This window comes from Penaeus vannamei, chromosome 13, assembly GCF_042767895.1.
Source record: "Penaeus vannamei isolate JL-2024 chromosome 13, ASM4276789v1, whole genome shotgun sequence".
NCBI lineage: Eukaryota > Metazoa > Arthropoda > Malacostraca > Decapoda > Penaeidae > Penaeus > Penaeus vannamei.
In genome coordinates, this window is record NC_091561.1 from 20,020,812 (window position 1) to 20,025,811 (window position 5,000).

The 5,000-nt window shown below is 34.3% G+C and overlaps 1 protein-coding gene across 3 annotated transcripts in view; it reads left to right on the forward strand.

The window, feature by feature from the left end:
- The window catches only part of LOC113823526 (uncharacterized), a 23,628-nt gene that overhangs the window by 12,424 nt on the left and 6,204 nt on the right, over positions 1–5,000 (forward strand). For all 3 annotated transcript variants that reach the window (XM_070129063.1, XM_070129062.1, XM_070129064.1), the window contains exons 7-10: positions 1–53; positions 3,170–3,387; positions 4,126–4,229; positions 4,888–5,000. The exon at positions 1–53 is cut by the window's left edge and continues 80 nt beyond it; the exon at positions 4,888–5,000 is cut by the window's right edge and continues 5 nt beyond it. In XM_070129063.1, the coding sequence (XP_069985164.1) occupies positions 1–53; positions 3,170–3,387; positions 4,126–4,229; positions 4,888–5,000 (488 nt within the window). The remainder of the gene's footprint in view (positions 54–3,169; positions 3,388–4,125; positions 4,230–4,887) is intronic.

The window sequence follows — 5,000 nt, forward strand, 5'->3', positions numbered from 1 at the left end:
CTAGGACGATGGAGCCAGCTTTCACAGAAGGTGTCAAAGCTTCATGCCTATAGGTAGGATGTGTGTGTGTGTGTATGTGCGTATGTGTGTGTGTGTGCGTGGGTGCGTGCGTGTGCGTGTGCATGTGCGTGTGTGTGTGTGTACATGTTTGTCCACATTGATGACAATCTCAACTGCCGCTGACTTGAAATTGTTTGTGTTTGATGTTTCTTATTATGGAGGCTTGCTAGTTATCCTTTACCATCATCAATAAACTCTTTAGTCAGTTGTATTATCTTATCAGTATACTGAGTACTCTCAATACATGCAATTGAACCACATGTCTACATCAAGGAGAAGAATATTATTGGAAGGATGTTAGGGAGTTGTCAAAATAGAAGCTGTTGCCCAAGAGGCCACCATCAGGGGCAAAAGGGAGTGCAGCAGCCATGGCCACCCAACATACATGCAACTCACTCTCCACTACTACCCAGGTTGAGTCATGTCACATCAGCAGCCTGGGCCTGATTGATCATCAACAGCCATATTTTGTGACTTACTGTGGACACCTCATGGCTCTCTCATTGGATCATTCAGCCTGATTTTCTGACACTCTGAACTGGTTGCCTCCCCAAACCCCCAGCAGAACTCCACTTCACCTGATGCACCCAGCCATCATAGTGGGAACTCACAATCCACAAATAGATAAGATAAAAACAAGTCACAAAAACTACAGGACTAATATTCCATTAATGTACAACCCATGCAATAATCTAAGCCAGAAAGAAATAGAATTTTACACAGGACAGATAGATGATCCTACATTGATAATAAGGGACTTCAATGATCACCACAAATACTGGAACCCCAAAATAAATGAAAAACAAATAAATACAACAGGTAAAAGCCTATTCAAAGTAATTCAAGAAAATAATATCATTTTAATAACCTCCCAGGTCAGACCCCAGAATAGTAGACTTAGTTCTAGCATCATCTACTATTAGCCACTTACAAGTTGATACAGGCTCCAACCTAGTCATAACCTACCAGTTATGATAAGAGACGACACAATAGACAAGTCCCCACAGTTAAAAAAGAAGATATGGAAATTCACAAACGAAGGATGGATAAGTTACCAGCACAAATTAAATAAAACTATTGCAACAAATATAGGTTCCCTTGGAGAAATAATTGACCTAATAATAGACACTGGAGAAAAACATTTTAAATTTGAAGTATATGTTAAAAAAGAAAAAACAAACCATGGTGGAATGATAAATGTAAAGAAATTATAAGAGCAAGAAATAAAGCCTATAACAAATGAAAAAAAAACAAATGATGAAAATCTAGGAGAATATAAAAAAATGATTAGGAAAAGCTAAACAAATAATAGAGGAAAAAAAGAAAGAATCATGGGGAAAATTTTACACTTCAATAGATTTTAATACCCCATTGAAAAAGATTGGGAACTTATTAAAAATAATAATAATAACAGGAAAGACAAAGCAAAGTAACTACCCATTAATAGGTAATGACCAAACTGCCACAGAAATAAAAAATAAATTAGAAATATACAAAGATGAGTATCAAAAAATAAATGACCATACAAAAAAAATGATGATAGATACTGAAAGGGGAGAACTTGCAAAAACTCCAAATGATATAGAAATAAATGGTAAGATAACCAAGAAAGAACTAATTCAAACAGCAGTAAATACAAAAAATAATAAAGCATATGGTCATGATTAAATTCCATATGAATTTTATAAAAATGCTCCTCAAAAATACTTGGATATAATTCTAAAACAAATGAACAATTACTGGACTTGTGGAGAATATCCACAAGATTTAAAAGACATAATAATAAATCCCATTCTAAAACCAGGCAAAATTCCACCAGAAGCAAAATCATACAGATTCACTAGCTGAATTGCCTGCCTAGGGAAAGTATTTGAAAAAAAATATTGCTAAAAGGTTAAACCAGTGGTTATAAACTAACAACAAACTAGACATAGATATATCAGGCTTAAGACCATACTATACCACAATAGATGAGCTAAAAAAAATATATAAATGAATATAACTAATGCCATGAAAGAAAAGAAATCTGCACTAGTAGCATGCATAGTTCTTGAAAAAGCCTTTGACACAGTAAATCATGATGCACTTTTAATAAAAATGGCAAAATTGGGATTAAAAGGAAACCTAATAAATTGGAAATATAGTTTTCTAAGGGAAAGAACAATCCAAATAGAAAAAAGTAATCAAAAACTCCATAAAAGGAACAACCTCGAGCAAAGCAGATAAATGAAAAAGACCTTATATGCAGATGATATACCAATTATTACCACAAATAAAACTCTACACAAAGCTAAGAAGCATTTAGAAAGAGGCCTAAAACATATAAAAGAATGGACAGGCACCTGGGATTTTAAAATAAATTAACAAAAAGTAATGTATTATGCTTCATAAGTAAAAGAAGAGTCCAGTTACCAAAAATGAAAATAGATAAGATAGAACTAGAATTCATTGACAGCCAAGACATATTAGGTTTAAGATTTAACACACCAAAATTAAAATGGTCAAAACATATAGGAAAGATGATAGTAAAATCCCTCAACAGAGTAAACATAATGAAAAAAATAAACATATTATCATACAACTGGGGAGCAAAAAGGGAATTTCTAATGAAGTTCTATAACATTTATGTAAAACCCAAATTAGAATATGGCCTATTGATTTATGGAACAAAATAGAAACAATTACAAAATTAGAAACTATTCAAAATACTGCTTTGAGAATATCCACAGGATGTTTCAAATCCTCTCTAATAATAACATTACAAGCTCTCACAAACAAATTTCCAATAACAGAGAGAACAAACAAACTTGCTTGTATTCAATTAATTAAAATATTGAGAAAACCAGATAACTTACCAGTGAAAGAAGAAATTATAAATAGTATCCGAGAAAATAACCCAAACAAAGATAAAAGCTCCTGGACTCATAACTTTTTGTTGATGGATTGGTTTGGTGATAGAATATATAAACTCTCTCTAGTTTGTTACAGACAATTGTATAGCTTCCAAGCCTAACATGAAGAAATAATTTTATTTATATATACATACTGCTGCCTGTCCTCTATTGAATTTACTATGCCATGTCTTCCCAGTATCTGTACTCCATTCCAGTAAGCCTGTCAACCTAAAAGCAACAGTCACAGCAGACAAGGAACATCATCAGCAGGCAGACCCTTCCATGAGTATCATGCGTGTGGCAGACCTGGTCAATGACCGTACTTGGGATCTGGAAATCAGATCAAGCATCAAGTCACGGCAGCTTGTGGCATACAAAGAGCTCAAAGAGGGCTGGCAGTGGGATGGCCAGGAAGTTTTGACTGCTGACATTGGTAAGATCAGTTGCATACTTACTTGTTGATTGATCTTTCTTTATTATATCATGTATTTTAAAAGTATATATGGTAAAATAAAAGTATTATATATAAACTTGCAAGGAATAAAATTCTTGTATGCAGGAAAACATATGATAATTTCTTTACCAAGTATAATAGTCTTTACTTTTTTTTATCACTGAAGATTTCTACTCTTTAAATTTTATACAGTTCATTCAGACTATCATTTCTAAGGAATGAAATATCAATGCTAATAAGGAATAATTGTGTTTCCATAGAAAATAATATTAGTAAATGATAAAAGTCATTATCCTTATAGTAGAATAAGGATAAAAGCTCATTCCCATGCAGTACAATATCTATAAATAATAAAAGATCTAACCCAGTGATGACAGGATTTCCATATGCTAAACTATACCAAGCACTGAGGATAGTGCACGGTCAGCTGCTCAAGTGAAAAATCAGAAGCTCAGGGAACACTTATTTTCCTCACTTTGTTTCAATGTGGCTTATATATTTCTTTATTTGGGATAGAATCAAGGCTTTAACCCTGCATTTGAGGGGCTGTAACTCCTGAACTGCCATGAACACAGCAAAACAAGTGAACAAGTTTAGGGCATACAACTTGGAGCTGACTGACCATGCATGGTTAGTCAACTGGCATTTCACTTTGGCTTGTTATGGCAAGACTAGATGTACACTATCAATAATGGATTAAAATTCAACCTTTTGCAGGGGAGTTCTGCAATGGCCATGTATTAAATGTGACCAATGATGAGACTCATCACCTCATCCTGGATAAGAGTGTTCCAAATATTCGTATGAACACAGTATTGCAGGTATTTTACTCAATTTTATTTTATCTTTTTGATATTCTGAAAATAATTATAGAATTTCTTATACCCTCAGTGACGGTTACGGCTGTAATTGTCATGGCATAACTATGTATTACATGTATATGCATCAGAACTTGCTTGTTCAGCGAGGGTGTGGGCCAGCTGTACACAGCATAAACCCTATCAGAAAGGCTAATCTGTTGCAAGATAATTATATCACAAAAAATTTAGGCCCCATCATGATTAGGTTATATATGCATTGATTGTGTTTTTCATCTTTCATGACTGATAAGAAGTTTTATTCCTTTCCTCTTTCCCCTCCTTCTCCTAACTCTCATCTCTCATCTTCTCTCCTTCCTCTTATAATTGTCCCTCCCTTACCTTCTACCTTTCCTGTCATCTCCCCCATCTTTGTCTATTAAACTCCTCTGTTTTCTCCCTCTCCTTTCTTCTTCGTTACTCATCCCATAACCCAGTGATTCCTTGGTAGAGTAACTAAAGATGTTTATTAGTGTAATTATACTTCATATATATCTAAAATATATCTCATATTACCTAGACTAAGGTAGAATTATATTTTGATAGGTTCCCCTTTCTGTTCTTCCTCTCTCTTTCCCTCTCTCAAGCCCATTATTCTCTAAAGTGATTACATTCTCCTCAGATAATTCTGGGCATGCTGAACACAGGGCTGGGAGGCAAAATATACATTGGCTTAAATAGCAAAGGTGTCGTGCATGGAGCCAAAATGACCCGGGAGCAACGTGATTGTTTCAT